The 21709-nt window shown below is 42.4% G+C and overlaps 1 protein-coding gene across 2 annotated transcripts in view; it reads left to right on the forward strand.

The window, feature by feature from the left end:
* The window catches only part of dock3 (dedicator of cytokinesis 3), a 427692-nt gene extending 414031 nt beyond the window's left edge, over nucleotides 1-13661 (forward strand). For both annotated transcript variants that reach the window (XM_042324863.1, XM_042324864.1), the window contains 3 exons: nucleotides 3965-4084; nucleotides 9848-9933; nucleotides 12226-13661. In XM_042324863.1, the coding sequence (XP_042180797.1) occupies nucleotides 3965-4084; nucleotides 9848-9933; nucleotides 12226-12861 (842 nt within the window). In that variant the 3' untranslated portion in view covers nucleotides 12862-13661. The remainder of the gene's footprint in view (nucleotides 1-3964; nucleotides 4085-9847; nucleotides 9934-12225) is intronic.
* The last annotated feature ends 8048 nt before the right edge of the window (nucleotides 13662-21709 follow it).

Raw genomic sequence — 21709 nt, forward strand, 5'->3', positions numbered from 1 at the left:
GTTATAGTGTGTTATAGTTTCCTATAGTCTGTTATAGTGTGTTATAGTGTTTTATAGTTTCCTATAGTCTGTTATAGTCTTTTATAGTCTGTTATAGTTTCCTATAGTCTGTTACAGTCTGTTACAGTCTGTTATAGGCTCCTATAGTATGATATAGGCTGTTATAGTCTCCTATAGTCTCATATAGTCTGATATAGTCTTCTATTGTCTGTTATAGGCTGATATAGGCTGTTATAGTCTGTTATAGTCTCCTATAGTCTGTTATAGTCTCCTATAGTCTGATATAGTCTCCTCCTGTTGTAGTCTGTTGTAGTCTGTTGTAGTCTGTTATAGTCTGTTATAGTCTGTTATAGTCTCCTATAGTCTCATACAGTCTGTTATTGTCTGTTATAGTCTCATGTAGTCTCTTTTATGGTCTGTTTCACCTTTCCTTTTATTGCCTGATTCACTCTGTTCTCCATGCCCAAACTATAATGTTCTCCATGCCCAAACTATAATGTTCTCCATGCCCAAACTATACTGTTCTCCATGCCCAAACTATACTGTTCTCCATGCCCAAACTATACTGTTCTCCATGCCCAAACTATACTGTTCTCCATGCCCAAACTATAATGTTCTCCATGCCCAAACTATACTGTTCTCCATGCCCAAACTATACTGTTCTCCATGCCCAAACTATACTGTTCTCCATGCCCAAACTATAATGTTCTCCATGCCCAAACTATACTGTTCTCCATGCCCAAACTATACTGTTCTCCATGCCCAAACTATACTGTTCTCCATGCCCAAACTATACTGTTCTCCATGCCCAAACTATACTATAAACTATACTGTTCTCCATGCCCAAACTATAATGTTCTCCATGCCCAAACTATACTGTTCTCCATGCCCAAACTATACTGTTCTCCATGCCCAAACTATACTGTTCTCCATGCCCAAACTATACTGTTCTCCATGCCCAAACTATACTGTTCTCCATGCCCAAACTATACTGTTCTCCATGCCCAAACTATACTGTTCTCCATGCCCAAACTATAATGTTCTCCATGCCCAAACTATACTGTTCTCCATGCCCAAACTATACTATACTGTTCTCCATGCCCAAACTATACTGTTCTCCATGCCCAAACTATACTGTTCTCCATGCCCAAACTATAATGTTCTCCCAAACTGCCCAAACTATAATGTTCTCCATGCCCAAATCTATACTGTTCTCCATGCCCAAACTATACTGTTCTCCATGCCCAAACTATAATGTTCTCCATGCCCAAACTATACTGTTCTCCATGCCCAAACTATAATGCTATACTGTTCTCCATGCCCAATACTATAATGTTCTCCATGCCCAAACTATACTGTTCTCCATGCCCAAACTATACTGTTCTCCATGCCCAAACTATACTGTTCTCCATGCCCAAACTATAATGTTCTCCATGCCCAAACTATAATGTTCTCCATGCCCAAACTATAATGTTCTCCATGCCCAAACTATACTGTTCTCCATGCCCAAACTATAATGTTCTCCAAACTATAATGTTCTCCATGCCCAAACTATACTGTTCTCCATGCCCAAACTATAATGTTCTCCATGCCCAAACTATAATGTTCTCCATGCCCAAACTATAATGTTCTCCATGCCCAAACTATAATGTTCTCCATGCCCAAACTATAATGTTCTCCATGCCCAAACTATACTGTTCTCCATGCCCAAACTATAATGTTCTCCATGCCCAAACTATAATGTTCTCCATGCCCAAACTATACTGTTCTCCATGCCCAAACTATATGCCCAAACTATACTGTTCTCCATGCCCAAACTATAATGTTCTCCATGCCCAAACTATACTGTTCTCCATGCCCAAACTATACTGTTCTCCATGCCCAAACTATAATGTTCTCCATGCCCAAACTATACTGTACTGGCTGAGATATGTTATTTTCACTACTGTATGGTGGATACGTAACCAGGTCAGGTCAGTACAGCTTGGTTTGCCTGGACTCAGTAGTAGATACTTAACCAGGCCAGTACAGCTTGGTTTGCCTGGACTCAGTAGTAGATACTCCATAACCAGGCCAGTACAGCTTGGTTTGCCTGGACTCAGTAGTAGATATTTTATTTTCAACCAGGCCAGTACAGCTTGGTTTGCCTGGACTCAGTAGTAGATACGTAACCAGGCCAGTACAGCTTGGTTTGGCTGGACTCAGTAGTGGATATGTAACCAGGCAAGGCCAGTACAGCTTGGTTTGGCTGGACTAAGTAGTGGATACGTAACCAGGCCAGTACAGCTTGGTTTGGCTGGACTCAGTAGTAGATACGTAACCAGGCCAGTACAGCTTGGTTTGGCTGGACTCAGTAGTGGATATGTAACCAGGCCAGTACAGCTTGGTTTGGCTGGACTCAGTAGTGGATATGTAACCAGGCCAGCTCAGTACAGCTTGTTTTGCCTGGACTCAGTATGTTAAAAGGGTGGAAGTCTGTCCTAATTTACCCCATGTTTTTGGTCTTTTTCAATCCCGTTGAGAACATAAGCTAGTACTCTGTTTTATCTGTTCAGCCAGTTAGTGGTCCGTTCACAGACCCTCCTAATACTTCAGCCAGTTAGTGGTCCGTTCACAGACCCTCCTAATACTTCAGCCAGTTAGTGGTCCGTTCACAGACCCTCCTAATACTTCAGCCAGTTAGTGGTCCGTTCACAGACCCTCCTAATACTTCAGCCAGTTAGTGGTCCTTCACAGACCCTCCTAATACTTCAGCTTCAGTTAGTGTCTCCGTCAGTCAGTTCACAGACCCTCCTAATACTTCAGCCAGTTAGTGGTCCGTTCACAGACCCTCCTAATACTTCAGCCAGTTAGTGGTCCGTTCACAGACCCTCCTAATACTTCAGCCAGTTAGTGGTCCGTTCACAGACCCTCCTAATACTTCAGCTAGTTTAAAATCAACTTCATCTTCTGTCTTTAGATGTCCCACTGTAGGTCATTAGTAGAGAACTGCTCCGTCAGTCAGCACCAGCCTGTTGTTATAACTAAAGCCCTTTTCCTTATTGAAAGTAGTGACCATCTCTTGTACATTTCTCCCTTACAGTGGTATACTGATGTGTAATTGGTTGTTCTCCCTTACAGTGGTATACTGATGTGTAATTGGTTGTTCTCCCTTACAGTGGTATACTGATGTGTAATTGGTTGTTCTCCCTTACGGTCTGGTATACTGATGTGTAATTGGTCGTTCTCCCTTACGGTCTGGTATACTGATGTGTAATTGGTCGTTCCTGTAAGTCAACATAAACCATTTGAACGATACCTATGAACCCCCCCACCAAATACAGTACATTGACCACACTAATATAACTAACATTGCTTTCTTAAATCATGCAAAAATCAAAACAGTAATGATGATTAAGTTGATTGTAGTGATGATGATGTTGATTACACTGATAATCTTCATGATGACGAATCTGCCAATACTGAAGGTACTATTACATGAATTAAACATTAAACACCTTATGAATCAGAAAGCCAAATGAACTGTTGCTGAGTGTAGAGTGGAGTGGTTGTGTTAACATCTGGTCTCTCCCTCTCCGGTTCCTGACCACTCCTAGTAACTTACTGTTAGTATGAACAGTAGAGTGGAGTATATACATTACCTCTCTCCCCTCCAGTCCTGACCACTCCTAGTAGCTTACTGTTGGTATTAACAGTAGAGTGGAGTATATACATTACCTCTCTCCCTCTCCAGTCCTGACCACTCCTAGTAGCTTACTGTTAGTATGAACAGTAGAGTGGAGTATATACATTACCTCTCTCCCTCTCGGGTCCTGACCACTCCTAGTAGCTTACTGTTAGTATGAACAGTAGAGTGGAGTATATACATTACCTCTCTCCCTCTCCGGTTCCTGACCACTCCTAGTAGCTTACTGTTGGTATTAACAGTAGAGTGGAGTATATACATTACCTCTCTCCCCTCCAGTCCTGACCACTCCTAGCAGCTGGAGTCTGGACAGTGGTACCAGAGAGGTGTTGCCGTTCCTGTCCGCCCACGTTGGGAGTGTGATGGCCCCGCCTGTCCCGCCCCGCAGCCTGCCCCACGGTGAGTACAATACATGTGCAACAGAGGGGTTTTTGGTGAACCACATCCCATGCTCAGAAAGCAGATGGTTCGACCAACAACTGATCTCTATCAGAATACAGTCGAATGTTTTTGCGTTGTGTTGTGCCTTACGTTGGCATGCCAGACCCCTATAGATAACAACAAACACTGGAATAAAGAAGGAAATTACACACATCACACGGCATATCTTTATTCAACATCCATTATATAGTTACACTGAGGCAGAACACTAGTGAAAGGGTTGTTGAGATATTTTTCAATCATCTCTATGTATACAAAAGTATGTGGACACCCCGTCAAATTAGTGGATTTTCGCTATTTCAGTCACCACCCGTTGCTGACAGGTGTATAAAATCGAGCACACCGCCATGCAATCTCCATAGACAAACATCGGCCATAGAATGGCCCAGGACTGAAGAGCTCAGTGACTTTCAACGTGGCACCTTCATAGAATATGATGTCACCTTTCCAACAAGTCAGTTTGTCAAATTTCTACCCTGCAAGAGCTGCTACGGTCACTTGTAAGTACTGGTATTGTGAAGTGGAAACGACTAGGTGCAACATCAGCCGCAAAGTGGGAGGCCACACAAGCTCACAGAACACGTAGCGTGTAAAAAATCATCTGTCCTCGTTTGCAACACTCACTACAAGAGCTGTTCGCCGGGAACTTCATGAAATTGGTTTCCATGGCCGAGCAGCTGCACACAAGCCTAAGATCACCATGTGCAATGCCAAGACTCTGGAGCAGTGGAAACGTGTTATCTTGAGTGATCAATCATGCTTCACCATCTGCAGTCCGAAATTGTCACCTGCCCCAATGCATAGTGATGAGGATTAATGATCTGGATCTTTTTTTCATGGTTCGTCTAGGCCCCCTAGTTCCAGTGAAGGGAAATCGTAATGCTACAGCATACATTCTAGGGTTCCAACTTTGTGGCAACAGTGTGGGAAACATTTCCTGTTTCAGTATGACAATGCCCCCGTGCATAAAGCGAGGTCCATACAGAAATGGTTTGTCGAGATCGGTGTGGAAGAACTTGACTGGCCTGCACGAAGCCCTGACCTCAACCCCATCGAACACCTTTGGGATGAGTTGAAATGCCGACTGCGAGCCAGACCTAATCGCCTAACATTAGTGCCCGACCTCACTAATGCTCTTGTGGCTGAATGGAAGCAAGTCCCTGCAGCAATGTTCCAACATCTAGTGGAAAGCCTTCCCAGAAGAGTGGAGGCTGTTATAGCAGCAATGTTCCAACATCGAGTGGAAAGCCTTCCCAGAAGAGTGGAGGCTAGTGTAGCAGCAATGTTCCAACATCTAGTGGAAAGCCTTCCCAGAAGAGTGGAGACTGTTATAGCAGCAAAGAGGGGACCAACTCTATATTAATGGCCATGATTTTTGAAATGATATGTTTGACGATCAGGTGTCCACATACTTTTGGTCATGTAGTGTATTCCCACTATTTCTTAATGTTGGGAACATGGTCCAGTGTTTTTTGGGGTCAAATATTGGTTTGTGTGTAAGTGGTAATTTACTGTATGTGTGTGTATGTGATGTGATGGTAACCATAATATTCTGTTGTTAACCATGACATGACCTTTGTGATCAGCACAATGCCTCTCTGAGGTCATTAAAGATCCCATGGCACTTATCGTAAGAGTAGGGGTGTTAACCCTGGTGTCCTGGCTAAATTCCCAATCTGGCCCTCAAACCATCACGGTCACCTAATAATCCCCAGTTTACAATTGGCTCATTCAACCCCCTCCTCTCCCCTGTAACTATTCCCCAGGTCATTGCTGCAAATGAGAACGTGTTCTCAGTCAACTTACCTGGTAAAATAACGGAGAAATATATATATATGTTTTTAAAGCACTGACAGGTGCATATTGTTTCAATTCCACTGCAACTGTAATGTCAGTGTACTTCCTGAATTTAAATGGAATTGAATTGAATTTAAATGGAATTGAATTGAATTTAAATGGAATTGAAATTAATTTAAATGGAATTGAATTGAATGTAACTTGTTTTGAATTGAATTTAAATGGAATTGAATTGAATTTAAATGGAATTGAATTGAATTTAAATGGAATTGAAATTAATTTAAATGGAATTGAATTGAATGTAACTTGTTTTGAATTTAATTTAAATGGAATTGAATTGAATGTAACTGGTTTTGAATTTAATTTAAATGGAATTCAATTGAATTCAATTGACCCCAACCCTGGTTGGCGTTGATGGTGCAGTTTAGTGCAATTTGGTGGCATTTTGTGTTTGTTTTATGGGAACATCTGATTCCAATCGATCCTCAAGGAGTTATTCAACTGTACCCCTTTCCAACATTGATCTCAGTGTCAGTGTAGCTCTCCTTTATCCCTGTATGACCGTTTATAGACAACCAGTCCTGTTTCATCCTGTCCAGTAGTACAGCAAGGTTGGTAGATGCTGATGATGAGCGGCAAGTGAATTAGCCAACAACGCTAATTTAGCATAATTAGTGTATTTAAACGCTATGCACATTTCCTACCTGATTCTATCCCCACCATCTACCCATCGACCCTGATCCTACCTGATTATACCCCCACCATCTACCCATCAACCCTGATCCTACCTGATTATACCCCCACCATCTACCCATCAACCCTGATCCTACCTGATTATACCCCCACCATCTACCCATCAACCCTAATCCTATCTGATTATACCCCCACCATCTACCCATCAACCCTGATCCTACCTGATTATACCCCCACCATCTACCCATCAACCCTGATCCTACCTGATTATACCCCCACCATCTACCCATCAACCCTGATCCTACCTGATTATACCCTCACCATCTACCTACCAACCCTGATCCTACCTGATTATACCCCCACCATCTACCTACCAACCCTGATTCTACCTGATTATACCCCCACCATCTACCTACCAACCCTGATCCTACCTGATTATACCCCACCATCTACCTACCAACCCTGATCCTATCCCCACCATCTACCTACCAACCCTGATCCTACCTGATTATACCCCCACCATCTACCTACCAACCCTGATCCTACCTGATTATACCCCCACCATCTACCTACCAACCCTGATCCTACCCGATTATACCCCCACCATCTACCTACCAACCCCTGATCCTACCTGATCCTATCCCCACCATCTACCTACAAACCCTGATCCTACCTGATTATACCCCACCATCTACCTACCAACCCTGATCCTACCTGATTATACCCCCACCATCTACCTACCAACCCTGATCCTACCTGATCCTATCCCCACCATCTACCTACCAACCCTGATCCTACCTGATTATACCCCACCATCTACCTACCAACCCTGATCCTACCTGATTATACCCCACCATCTACCTACCAACCCTGATCCTACCTGATTATACCCCCACCATCTACCTACCAACCCTGATCCTACCTGATTATACCCCACCATCTACCTACCAACCCTGATCCCACCTGATTATACCCCCACCATCTACCCATCAACCCTGATCCTATCTGATTATACCCCCACCATCTACCCATCAACCCTGAGCCTACCTGATTATACCCCCACCATCTACCTACCAACCCTGATCCTACCTGATTATACCCCCACCATCTACCTACCAACCCTGATCCTACCTGATCCTATCCCCACCATCTACCTACCAACCCTGATTCTACCTGATCCTATCCCCACCATCTACCTACCAACCCTGATCCTACCTGATTATACCCCCACCATCTACCTACCAACCCTGATCCTACCTGATTATACCCCCACCATCTACCTACCAACCCTGATCCTACCTGATTATACCCCACCATCTACCTACCAACCCTGATCCTACCTGATTATACCCCCACCATCTACCTACCAACCCTGATCCTACCTGATTATACCCCCACCATCTACCCATCAACCCTGACCTACCTGATTATACCCCCACCATCTGATCAACCCTGATTCTACCTGATTATACCCCCACCATCTACCTACCAACCCTGATCCTACCTGATTATACCCCCACCATCTACCTACCAACCCTGATCCTACCTGATTATACCCCCACCATCTACCTACCAACCCTGATCCTACCTGATTATACCCCCACCATCTACCTACCAACCCTGATCCTACCTGATTATACCCCCACCATCTACCTACCAACCCTGATCCTACCTGATTATACCCCCACCATCTACCTACCAACCCTGATCCTACCTGATTATACCCCCACCATCTACCTACCAACCCTGATCCTACCTGATTATACCCCCACCATCTACCTACCAACCCTGATCCTATCCCCACCATCTACCTACCAACCCTGATCCTACCTGATTATACCCCCACCATCTACCCACCATCCTATCTCCACCATCTACCCACCAACCCTGATCCTATCTCCACCATCTACCCATCAACCCTGATCCTATCCCCACCATCTACCCACCAATCCTGATCCTATCCCCACCATCTACCCACCAATCCTGATCCTATCCCCACCATCTACCCACCAATCCTGATCCTATCCCCACCATCTACCCCCAATCCTGATCCTATCCCCACCATCTACCCCCAGCCCTGATCCTATCCCCACCGTCTACCCCCAACCCTGATCCTATCCCCACCATCTACCTATCAACCCTGATCCTACCTGATTCTATCCCCACCATCTACCCCCAACCCTGATCCTATCCCCACCATCTACCTACCAACCCTGATCCTATCTCCACCATCTACCTACCAACCCTGATCCTATCTCCACCATCTGATCCTATCCCCACCATCTATCCCCCAACCCTGATCCTATCCCTACCATCTACCCCCAACCCTGATCCTATCCCCACCATCTACCCACCAACCCTGTTCCTACCTGATCCTATCCCCACCATCTACCCACCAACCCTGATCCTACCTGATCCTATCCCCACCATCTACCCACCAACTCTGATCCTACCTGATCCTATCCCCACCATCTACCCACCAACCCTGGTCCTACCTGATCATATCCCCACCATCTACCCAGCAACCCTGATCCTACCTGATCCTATCCCCACCATCTACCCACCAACCCTGATCCTATCCCCACCATCTACCCAGCAACCCTGATCCTACCTGATCCTATCCCCACCATCTACCCAGCAACCCTGATCCTATCCCCACCATCTACCCACCAACCCTGTTCCTACCTGATCCTATCCCCACCATCTACCCACCAACTCTGATCCTATCTGATCCTATCCCTACCATCTACCCCCAACCCATGATCCTACCTGATCCTATCCCCACCATCTACCCACCAACCCTGTTCCTACCTGATCCTATCCCCACCATCTACCCCCAACCCCGATCCTACCTGATCCTATCCCCACCATCTACCCCCAACCCTGATCCTACCTGATCATATCCCCACCATCTACCCATCAACCCTGTTCCTACCTGATCTTATCCCCACCATCTACCCACCAACCCTGATCCTATCTGATCCTATCCCCACCATCTACCCACCAACTCTGATCCTATCTGATCCTATCCCCACCATCTACCCCCCAACCCTGATCCTACCTGATCCGCTCAAGGGGACTGTTCTGTAGCCTAGTCTAGTCAAGAGCCTGTTTATCCTTCTCCAGATCTTTCTCTTTCTACCCCCCACCCCACCCCCTCTCTCTATGGTTTAGTTCTGTATTTTTCCAACCAATCCGTTGTTCTGTCCTGCTGTGTGTCTCCCTCTATAGGACACTTCTCCATGCACTTTGATGCTTTCCACCACCAGAACAGCGACCTCCCTCCAGCTCTCCCTGCGCGCTCCTCTTTACGAAAGGTACCCTCCTCCCTGACCCGCCCTGGCCTAGTGTAGCCTCCCGTCCTGACCTGTTCAGTCCAGACCTGGGTTCAAGTACTATATTCAAATCCTTTTGAGGATTTTGTTTTAGCCTGACTGAAGTTTGAGATTGCAAATGTTTTCAGTTTTGGTGTCTTACTCATGTAGTGTGTATAGTTTTCATATCAGCCCTCGGGCTTCCAACCTACACATCGTTTCTATTAGCAGTATGTGTTTCTATCTGGATTGTTGTTTATCACTTGTTTTCTTTGGTGTAAATAAAGTTAAACCATTTTGTTTTAATGAGTTTTGGTCTCAATCAAGCACAGATAAAGCATATGAAGTGATTTCAAATAGTATTTGAACCCATGTCTGGTCCAGTTTTGTCCTGTTCCAGTTTTGTCCTGTTCCAGTTTTGTCCTGTTCCAGTTTTGTCTGGCCTGGTCTGTTCCCCCCTCTACTCCAGTCACCTCTCAGACCTTCAGTATCAGTGAGCAGGGCTAAAGGAACACTAGGCTGTAGAGTATTATAAAACTGTAGAGATGCTTGTTGCTCCGTGTCTGATTGTGTATGTCATGTATTGTATGTGTGACTGTGTTTCTTGACACATTCGTGTTTTTATTTATTTTTATGAACCCATCCACCATTTTACATATACAGCACCAGTCAAAAGTTTGGGCACATCTACTCATTCCAGGATTTTTCTATATTTCTATTATTTTCTACATTGTAGAATAATAGTGAAGACATCAAACCTATGAAATAACACATACGGAATCAAGTAGTAACCAAAAAAAAATGTTGAACAAATCAAAATATATTTGAGTTTCTTCAAAGTAGCCACCCTTTGTCTTGTTGACGGCTTTGCACACACTTGGCGTTCTCCCACGTTGGAATCTTCGACCACTAGACGAACATTCTGCTTCTCTGCTCTGAGCCTTTTGAAAGTGGGGTACTGGGCATGTCGTCTGTACTATTTCATGGAGATATTGTTTATTATTAGAGAGCAGGGTGTTCTTCAGATCCCTATCCTGTTGTAACAAGGCCATTTTCATTTTGAGATTACGTTTCATGAACACCTTGACTTTTTCCTCCGTTGTCTATTTTAGTTTTTCTCCTCCATTATTCCCATTATAACAATATTATTCTTCATACTTCTGCACTTTAGAACAAGTCATTCGGCTTTCATTGTTTTTTAGGGAGTCTGCGGTAGTTTTTTAGGGAGTCCACGGTAGTTTTGTAGGGAGTCCGCGGTAGTTTTTTAGGGAGTCTGCGGTAGTTTTTTAGGGAGTCCGCGGTAGTTCCTAAGGGAGTCCGCGGTAGTTTTTTAGGGAGTCCACGGTAGTTCCGAAGGGAGTCTGCGGTAGTTTTTTAGGGAGTCCACGGTAGTTTTTTAATATCTTGTTTTTTCCACTCATATTTCTTCCATCATTTTATTACTGTAATCCATTCCTGTTTTTAAGGCCTCAACCTCCCCCTGTAGCCCAGACAATAGATCCAGTTGTTTTAACTTCTCTCTCATAGTTGTTATAAAAACCTTCCCCTGTAGCCCAGGCAATAGATCCAGTTGTTTTAACTTCTCTCTCATAGTTGTTATAAAAACCTTCCTCTGTAGCCCAGGCAATAGATCCAGTTGTTTTAACTTCTCTCTCATAGTTGTTATAAAAACCTTCCCCTGTAGCCCAGGCAATAGATCCAGTTGTTTTAACTTCTCTCTCATAGTTGTTATAAAAACCTTCCCCTGTAGCCCAGACAATAGATCCAGTTGTTTTAACTTCTCTCTCATAGTTGTTATAAAAACCTTCCCCTGTAGCCCAGACAATAGATCCAGTTGTTTTAACTTCTCTCTCATAGTTGTTATAAAAACCTTCCCCTACAATGTTCCATTTGGAATGTTAGACGGCTGCTTCCCTTCAGTTTCTCTCTGAGCTCGAGGAAAGCTCTTCTCTTGTTCGCTTCAATTATATCTCATTCTTATTCAAGAATGTTGATCCATAAATAGTTCAAGGTTCTCTATGGTATCCAGAATGTTTGTTTTCGCAGTCATCAGCTAATGCTCAATTTTATATGATTAATTCATGGGACAAGCTGTGCCTCCCACGCTGCAACCTGCTACGTCATCAACCACCTCCTTGACACATTGGTCTTTGAGTTTAGCTTTAGTTTGCTTTATATCTGTGCTTGGTTGTTTTCATCTTGTTTTTACGCCACACAACAAACGGGCAATGCAAATCAGTATGTCTGTCATGTATCTATAAGAGTAACCCTTTGTCCCATTGTTTTCCTCCACAGTCAGCCTTGCACCCTATACCTGCCTCGCCCACCAGTCCCCAGTCCCAGTCCGGCCTGGATGGCAGTAACTCTACCCTCTCTGGTAGTGCCTCCTCCGGCGTCTCCTCCCTGAGCGAGAGCAACTTCGTGGGCCAGTCATGTTCCACAGAGTCCCACGGAACAACCAGACACCCAGCAGATGCCCTGGACACTGTCTCCGTCACCCCCAGCATGGCACACACTACCTGGGCCACGGATGGAGAGGACCTGGGCATGGACTCCCCCTCTGGTTCCTACCTGCCTGTGCGCTACAGTGTCTCTGAGTCAGAGATCCTGGATGGCTCCAAGCCCCCTCCCTGTCGTAGCCACTCCTCTCCTGTGGTGATCACCCCGCTCATCACCAATATCGTGGTTCCAATCAGCCCCGTCCTCCCAGAGGCCCATACCCTTAACATCCAGAACCTGCCCCACTACCGCCACCAGCCTCCGCCTGCCCTGCCCCCCAAGCCCTACCTGAGAGAGGGGTGTATTCCTGAGGAGGAGGGGTGTATACCAGCCAGGCCCATGCCCATGCCACGCAAGATCTCTCAGCCTCTCATCACCTCTAAGGAAGAGCAGGCCAAAGTGGCGTGGGAGCACGGCATCGCCGAAGAGTGAAGAGAAGGCCTGGGGGTGTATTCAGACAGTGATGTGAAACATTCTGAACGTTTCAGATAGAAATAGATTAGATAGAGTGGACACACATGATTTCCCCTTATTCTTTCTGACAGACAATCATATATGTTCTACATGAAATATATTTCTATCTGAATGTTCTGTAATGTTACATTCTCCTGAACTGGCACTTGGTTGGTCGAGGCCCATTGGGAAAGTGACACAGTTTGTTGTTGTTTTTGGCTCTGTAGTCCAGCACTTTGGATTTAAAATGATACAGTGACTATGAGTTTATAGTAAACTGTGCTTACAGCTTCTCAATGTACACAATCTCCCCATTTTAAGGGACTACAAGTACAAATTCACATCTATTTATTAAAGTAACAAGTTAAGTATTTGGTCCCATATTCCTAGCATGCAATGGGTACATCAAGCTTGTGACAAATATGTTGGATGCATTAGCTGTTTGTTGTGGTTGTGTTTCAGATGATTTTGTGCCCCATTATAAATGAATGGTAATTAATATATTGTGTTTTATTGTAAATAAGAATAGAATATGTTTTCTAAACACTTCTACATGAATGTGGATTCGACCATGAGTACGGATAATCCTGAATGAATCGTGAATAATGATGAGTGAGAAAGTTACAGATGCACAGATATCACCCACCCACCCACCACCACACCTGCCTATCCTCCCCTGTTATTGTAATAGTAAGAGCTTAGCATGTCTTTCTTGGAAGTATGATATTTTAAACTTTCTCACTCATCATTAATCATTCAGGGCGGCGCATCGTCCTAGTTGGGGGCTTGGCCGGGGTAGGCCGTCATTGTAAAATAAGAATTTGTTCTTAACTGACTTGCCTTGTTAAATAAAGGTTAAATAAAATACAATTAAAATAAAAAATGTTGTGCAGAAAATAGTCAATAATGAATTATTTTGTCATAGTTAAGAACAAATTGTCATCCAATAGACTTTGATTAAATGACCAATATCCCCATCCACGTGGAAATCCTGCAAGAGTTCTATGAAGGCCAATTAGATGATGGTCTGATCACAGTCTCCCGTTAATATTTGTTTTACTTTTGGTGCAAAATAAGAACGTGTTCTTAACTGATTTGCCTAATTAAATAAAGGTTAAATAAAGATAAAATTCAAGTTTGATTCAGGACTGTCCATAATCATGGTAACATCCACATGAATGTAGAAGTGTTTAGAAACATAATCTATTCTTATTTACAATGTGTAACTCCAAAATAACACAATACATCATTTACCATTCATTTCTATACGAATATGGTACCAAATATTAGACTTTGGACTACTTCAATCAATACACATATAAGTGAATTTTTCCCAATACTTTTGGTCCACTAAAATGGGGGGGGAACTATGTACAAAAACTGCTGTAATTTGTAAAACGGTTCAACCGATATGGATGAAAATACCCAGCTGACAGTCTGCACTTTAACCTCATAGTCATTGTATCATTTTAAATCCGAAGTGCTGGAGTACAGAGCCAAAACAACTACAACAAATGTCACTCCCCCAATACTTTTGGAGCTCACTGTAGTTTACATGTTGTTAACAATTTAAGCCCGTCTGTTTTGCCCCATAGTTGCGCACAAATCGGTTTTGTTGCTAAACAACCAATGTGTGTGTGTGTGTGTGTGTGTGTGTGTGTGTGTGTGTGTGTGTGTGTGTGTGTGTGTGTGTGTGTGTGTGTGTGTGTGTGTGTGTGTGTGTGTGTGTGGTATGGGGCTCAGTCTTTTCATTTGAGTGCTTATTTGAATGTCCGTTCTCTAACTTGTCTCACGTATTACTTACACAGACCTTTAGGAAACATTTGAATCTGTACAGTAATTCTAATTTATTGATAGTTCAGCTCCACATGCAGGTTCCAAATCATTGCACAAAGGGAAAACATGGATTTAAGAACCAATTACTAGACATTTAATTAATTTTGTTAATTGAAGCAATGCTGAGATAGAGTAAAGCTTGCTAGACCATGACCTATGACCTTTTTCAGTTTTAGAGAAGCAGCACTTTAGCACTTAGTTCTGCAGCGCCAAAACCCACTAGTTTTATTCTACTCACACTTGTATTGTATGAAGAAATGAACATGGGTTAAGTAGACTCTTGGGTTGTATTGGGCTTCGGATAGATTAGTATTATTTTTGAGGTGTGGTAGTCTTTATATTATGATTGTTTATTAATTAACTTACCTTTTATAGGGCACTAAAATGGTTTTGGTTTAATAATAATAAACTCAGCGATGCAACTAGCTGAGAGAGAGAGAGAGAGAGAGAGAGAGAGAGATCAGAACAGATCACGCCTCTTGATAAACACACACTTCCTCCTCCTTACGAGGAGGAGGAATTGCCTCGACAGACAGACAGTAAGAGGCTTAAATAGTGTTGTAATGCTTCGTTACACAGTCGTCCTCTTTTATAGTTGTGCCACAGCCAGATCACTCAGCCATTAGAAAGACGTATTATCCATTATGGTTAGGGAATAACTGCCTGGCTGGTGAATGCAAGCCATTTCAAAGATGTCACGTCTTAGAGGCTCAAGTCTTTATTTTGGGTTGGTTGGTTTATTAAAAGGTTATTTTCCGTTCAGTTGGCAGTATGTTACACACTACAGTACAAAGAAAAGTATATTTTTAGAGGAGATGAAAAAATGTGCAAGTTTATTATTATGTGTAGTTAAATAATTATAAATAGTATATTAATATTAGATTATTTATACATGAATCCCTATATCACGGATTGACTGAGGGGAAATGATAACTTGATGATGACTATGTAAAAACAGAACAATATGCAAGATAAGACAAGGGCATTAAAGCCACTGTAGCTGTAGCTGCTTAGTCATGTGCACTTGTATCTGGCAAGACATGAACATTGGAATAACATCATTTAGATGGATGATATTTATAGAAAAAACTATTATTATGATTGTGTGATTTGTTTAAGTTTTTTATTTGGTACTTTTATGTGTGCATGTTCCATTCTGTGAAATAAGTGATTTAACCCTGGCTAGTACTGCCCACTGGACTACCTGACGCATGCTAGGAGCAGAGAATAGACCGAACTAAATATATCCTTGTTTCTAATCATTGATATGTATTGACTATTCAGTGCTGATCACATTGTACAGCTGATTCTGCTTTTAGATGTCTGTATGCATCCTCCTCCCTGCCTCCTTCGAGAGACAATCCAATGACTATCTCCTGTATCTGCCTTGTGTTCTGATATGCTTTGTGACAACACTGCTGGTGCTTCAGAGACACAGATCCTGGATCAGAGCCTGCTCCACATCCAATTCCTTTCTTCTTCCAGCTTGTTGTTCAGATGTTGTGTCTGTCTTTCTGTTTCTGTCTGTCTGTCTGTCTGTCTGTCTGTCTGTCTGTCTGTCTATCTGTCTGTGTCTCTCTCTTTCTGTCTGTCTCTCTCCCTTTCTGTCTGTCTCTCTGTCTGTCTGTCTGTGTGTCTCTCTCTCTCTCTCTGTCTATCTGTCTCTTTCTGTCTCTCTGTCTGTCTGTCTGTCTGTCTGTCTGTCTGTCTGTCTGTCTGTCTGTCTGTCTGTCTGTCTGTCTGTCTGTCTGTCTGTCTGTCTGTCTGTCTGTCTGTGTCTCTCTCTCTTTCTGTCTGTCTGTCTGTCTGTCTGTGTCTCTCTCTCTTTCTGTCTGTCTCTCTGTCTGTATGTCTGTCTCTCTGCCTGTCTGTCTCTTTCTGTCTCTCCTCTCTCTCTCTCTCTCTCTCTCTCTCTCTCTCTCTCTCTCTCTCAATACAGTAGGCCTAAGGTCTGTTGTTTTGGATAGTTGAAAGGGGAGATTTGATAACCATGAAGTGTGGTATTTGTTTCTCATTATTTATAAGACTGTCTTTCTCTCACCTGTGTAAATACATGTTTTAATTTTATTAACATTATTGTATATCATTACCATAGTACAAAATGTTGGACTTGTAGCTGATAGAGATACGACAGCTTCCATTGACCATTGACCTTTTTCAAGAGGCATTATTATTAACGAGACGGTTACAGGAAGTGTGTGTGTGTGTGTGTGTGTGTGTGTGTTTCTGTGTTGTGTGTGTGTGTGTGTGTGTGTGTGTGTGTGTGTGTGTGTGTGTTTCTGTGTGTGTGTGTGTGTGTGTGTGTGTGTGTGTGTGTGTGTTCTGTGTGTGTGTGTGTGTGTGTGTGTGTGTGTGTGTGTGTGTGTGTGTGTGTGTGTGTGTGTGTGTGTGTGTGTGTGTGTGTTTCTGTGTGTGTGTGTGTGTGTGTGTGTGTGTGTGTGTGTGTGTGTGTGTGTGTTTCTTGTGTGTGTGTGTGTGTGTGTGTGTGTGTGTGTGTGTGTGTGTGTGTGTGTGTGTGTGTGTGTGTGTGTGTGTGTGTGTGTGTGTGTGTGTGTGTGTGTGTGTGTGTGTGTGTAGATACTGTAGACTGGCTTCAATTCAACCATCCGATCTTGAGAACGTTTTCTTATTTGTATTTTCTTTTGACGGTGGCTCTCATGTCCTAATGTTCTCCTTCACAGTGGGGGGGTTCTATCCTGTACTTTCCCCTCGTCTCAGAAGGGACATGGCTACATACAGTATAGACTACTCTAAGTAATGTGGTATAGGTGCAGGCCTCCTTATGTAGAAGGACTTTTATTTTGAAGTGAATCGACTGAATTGAATTGATTTCCTAATGTTTATATGTAGCTAATAGAGAACGTATATGATATCGGAACACATGATCTAACACTTGAAACATGTCAAAAGCAATGTGACACACTACTACTGTCCTGTCTATGGCTGTCTATGGCTGTCTATGGCTGTCTATGGCTGTCTATGGCTGTCTATGGCTGTCTATGGCTGTCTATGGCTGTCTATGGCTGTCTATGGCTGTCTATGGCTGTCTATGGCTTTCTATGGCTGTCTATGGCTGTCTATGGCTGTCTATGGCTGTCTATGGCTGTCTATGGCTGTCTATGGCTGTTTCGTGTCCGTAATGTGATGATTGTACTCTTTGTGATGATGGAACTCAAGCTCAAGAGAAGGAAGTGTTGAAAATGCACCTAGAAGGTTATCCATTGTCCTGTGAGAAGGACTTACAAACACACACACACACACACACACACACACACACACACACACACACACACACACACACACACACACACACACACACACACACACACACACACACACACACACACACACACACACACACACACACACACACACACACACACACACACACACACACACACAACAGCTGGCTTTCCTTCCAGGTTTGGACAGACCGAGGGGGAACCTGTAATGAGGTGGGATACTTGATTGAATCCCCTAAGAGCAATCAAACTTAATCAGCCCCCTTAATCAGCCCCCTTAATCAGCCCCCTTAATCAGCCCCCTCACATAGTCTAGTCGGCAAATAGGTGCACTCACTCTCCCACTGCCCCTTAAATGACAACCTATTCCCTATGATGTGTGCTACTTTTGACCAGAGCCTATAGAGCTGTAGTCCCCTACTGTAGTCCCCTACTTTTGACCTGGGTCCCCTCGTCAGCAGGGCTCACCCACTTTCACCTCCTGGCCTGCCACTCCTGATCTACTAAGATGAATCATCAGTCTAAGTGTAAGAGGATTGAAGAGTTGGAGGATGTGATATGAGAGGAGAAAATATGGGCTTCTGATAATAGAGGACTAATATAGTCACTACTGGGGTATGCAAATAATATACATGACAAGGTCAAAAAACCTCGGAAACACTACTGCAAACTGGTTGAATGAAATGATGGATGTGTGGTGTGGAGAAGTGGTTTTATTTGAGCGGGTGTTCGTGGCTAACGCAAACCGCTGTAACACTTGATGTATCTCTATGAGCTGTGTTGCTGAACTTTTCAAATCATAAATGTCAATAATTTAAAGATAATAATAGCATACTTTCATTCATTATTATTTTATCTCAATAAGATCAGAGGATATGAAGAAGGAACATGTTATGCCTATGACCTATGACCTATGACTTCTCTCAATGTATTTGATTTATTTCTATAAATACACACACATATATATACACAAGGGGGCAAAAAAAGTGTTTAGTCAGCCACTAATTGTGCAAGTTCTCCCACTTAAAAAAGATGAGAGAGGCCTGTAATTTTCATCGTAGGTACACTTCAACTATGACAGATAATAGACTTACAGAAAACGTTTGACCTTTGTCATTGCCAACAAAGGGTATATAACAAAGTATTGAGATAAACTTTTGTTATTGACCAAATACTTATTTTCCACCATAATTTGGAAATTAATTAATTAAAAATTCTACTATGTGATTTTCTGGATTTTTTTTCCTCATTTTATCTGTCATCTTTGAAGTGTACCTATGATGAAAATTACAGGCCTCTCTCATCTTTTTAAGTGGGAGAACTTGCACAATTGGTGGCTGACTAAATACTTTTTTGCCCCACTGTATATATATACTGAACAAAAATATGAACGCAACATGCAACAATTTCAAAGCTTTTGCTGCGTTACAGTTCATACAAGGAAATGTGTCAACTTAAATTCATTAAGCCCTAATCTATGGACTTTAGATGACTGCGCAGGGGTGCAGCCATGGGTGGGCCTGGGAGGACATAGGCCCACCCACTTGGCAGTCAGACCCTCCCACTGGGGAACCAGGCCAAGCCAATCAAAATAAGTTTTCCCCCACAAAACTGCTTTATTACAGACAGAAATAGTCCTCAACAACAGTGGAGGCAGCTTGGCACCTGTGTAATGATCATGCTGTTTAATCAGCTTCTTGATATGCCACACCTGTCAGGTGGATGGATTATCTTGGCAAAGGATAAATGCTCACTAACATGGATGTGAACAAAATTAGAGAAATCAGCTTATGCAAAATGTCTAGCATTTTTTATTTCAGCTCATGAAACATGGGACCAACACTTTACACTTTTTTTTTTCAGTAGAAATTCCATTATTGTTTTCTACTCAAACAATTATTCCATACACTATTGACTTTCAAACACACACATTATAATTGATTTGTGTCTAGTATATTGAGTATATCCAGCAGAATGACACACTGTTCTGGGCACTGGGTACAGAGTATTTGATTATGTGTAGCCTATCATTTAATATGAATAAACGGTTGTTCAGTCTTACTTTGTGGCAAGTCAGGGCCAATGTAAAATAAAGGTTAAATTAATAAAAATGGAGACAGTTGAGTGGAATAGGAAGCAAGAATGAACTCATGAAAGTGTTTATTTTTTCAGTCGTTCTTTGTAAATATAGAAAACTGCAGTAGGATCTAGGTTGGGGGGTACAATGGCGGCACAAGTTGCAAATGAGGCATACAAATAGGGGTACAAAATATTTCTGAAATCATTGCAGGTCTTTACCTCCAGACCACCTTGTCAGGCTCTTCTCTATTATCTTTAAATAACCATGACAACACGGTGTATTTATAAGGCTACAAAAGGGCAAACCATGTAAAGATTGTGATTATTAATTGTCTGCCTTGTACTTTCTGATGTAAATGTGTTTTTAAAACATAGAAAAACTAGACAAAAACATACAAAAAACGTGACTTATTTCACTTTGCCTAATTATTTTGATGATTATTTTGTGTGTTTTGCATCAATTCTGGACAGTTAGCGAGATACGTTCTACTTCTGTCACTCTTACGGAATACAGAACCTTTCATTACTCTAAAAGTAATTTATTGTATATATTGTGTTCGCATGAATCAACTGTGATTTTAGATGTGAATACGTACACACTTTTTTCCTACTCACTTCAACTACTGTGATGTGGAATTTATTAATTATTATTCATGCCTAACATTAAATATCATGTTTTATTGACTCACTGCTGCTTCCAACTTGTCGTTATTTATCAGTTGTTATAGTGATGGGAAAATACACAACTAGGTCATTATCCTAGCATTTGCTTATACTGTAAATGTATATTTTCATCTGATTCAACATCATTCACAACTACTTTTGTTTGGGGTTCTTTAGCTAAACTTCTAAATTGCTAAGGTAATTTGATATGCTGTTTAGTACCACCACAGATTTTTACAACACAGCCTGTTGTTTCCAATGGCAGCAAATGAATCATAGTGGACAGAAGAGGCAAGGAGGTGAGAAGAGCACCAGTTAGCAAGATCCTAATGGCGCGTTCCAGCAAGTATTTTGTATATTTTCGTTAGAAGTGCGAGTGTGCAATGACTCAATTCGCCCTCGCACGACTAAACAACTATAGATACTTTGGCAAAGGGTAAAGTCTACAAAACTTAGTCCAATCTGTTCAGGAAAAGATGATTGTTTTCGGAACAGAAAACTGTATTGATATCAGATGTTTCATCTATGACAAATATTGCAGAATGTCGGCCCAGTTCCATGTCGCTTCGAACTCTCCCGCTGCCGGCCACTGGTTTTCCTCTCCTCACCATATTTGGTGGGGAGTGGAAATTAAACCGGTCTCTTCAGATGTATACATCCGGTGAAACATCTCGCTCCTTGTCAATTCAATTCAAGGGGCTTTATTGGAATGGGAAACATATGTTAACATTGTCAAAGCAAGTGAAGTAGATAATAAACAAAAGAGATATAAACAATAAAATTAGCAGTAAACATTACACTCACAACAGTACCAAAGGAATAAAGACATTACAAATGTCATATTATGTATATATAGAGTGTTGTAAAGATGTACAAATGGTTAAAGTATAAAAGGGAAAATAAGAATAAATATGGGTTGTATTTATAATGGTGTTTGTTCTTCACTGGTTGCCCTTTTCTTGTGGCAACAGGTCACAAATCTTGCTGCTGTGATGGCACACTGTGGT

Source organism: Oncorhynchus tshawytscha, linkage group LG07, assembly GCF_018296145.1.
Source record: "Oncorhynchus tshawytscha isolate Ot180627B linkage group LG07, Otsh_v2.0, whole genome shotgun sequence".
Lineage (NCBI taxonomy): Eukaryota > Metazoa > Chordata > Actinopteri > Salmoniformes > Salmonidae > Oncorhynchus > Oncorhynchus tshawytscha.